Source organism: Phaethon lepturus, unplaced genomic scaffold, assembly GCF_000687285.1.
Source record: "Phaethon lepturus isolate BGI_N335 unplaced genomic scaffold, ASM68728v1 scaffold46450, whole genome shotgun sequence".
Classification (NCBI taxonomy): domain Eukaryota; kingdom Metazoa; phylum Chordata; class Aves; order Phaethontiformes; family Phaethontidae; genus Phaethon; species Phaethon lepturus.
Window position 1 is genome coordinate 311 of NW_010510647.1, and position 395 is coordinate 705.

At 61.0% G+C, this 395-nt stretch overlaps 1 protein-coding gene across 1 annotated transcript in view; it reads left to right on the plus strand.

Annotated features, from left to right (window-relative positions):
• LOC104616405 (cAMP-specific 3',5'-cyclic phosphodiesterase 4D-like) overlaps positions 1 to 395 on the plus strand; it is a gene marked incomplete at both ends in the record, with an annotated part of 1,663 nt that overhangs the window by 253 nt on the left and 1,015 nt on the right. Inside the window, 2 exons of the mRNA XM_010281412.1 lie at positions 3 to 167; positions 259 to 358. Of these exons, the coding sequence (XP_010279714.1) occupies positions 3 to 167; positions 259 to 358 (265 nt within the window). The remainder of the gene's footprint in view (positions 1 to 2; positions 168 to 258; positions 359 to 395) is intronic.

Consider the following 395-nt stretch of genomic DNA (forward strand, 5'->3'; position numbering starts at 1 on the left):
AGGAGCGCGACCTGATGAAGACCTTCCGCATCCCCGTCAACACCTTCATCACCTACATGCTGACCCTGGAGGACCACTACCACGCCGACGTGGCTTACCACAACAACATCCACGCCGCCGACGTGGCTCAGTCCACCCACGTCCTCCTCTCCACGCCCGCGCTGGAGGTGAGCCCTGGTCACCCAAGGCCACTGAGGCCACCAAGCGTGTCTGGCAGGGCCGTAACACATCTGCAACGCCTTTTTCCACCATCCCTAGGCTGTCTTCACGGACCTGGAGATCATGGCTGCCATCTTTGCCAGCGCCATCCATGATGTTGACCATCCTGGTGTCTCAAACCAGTTCCTCATCAACACCAGTGAGCTGGGCTGCAGGGGTGGAGCTGGGGGGGCGTG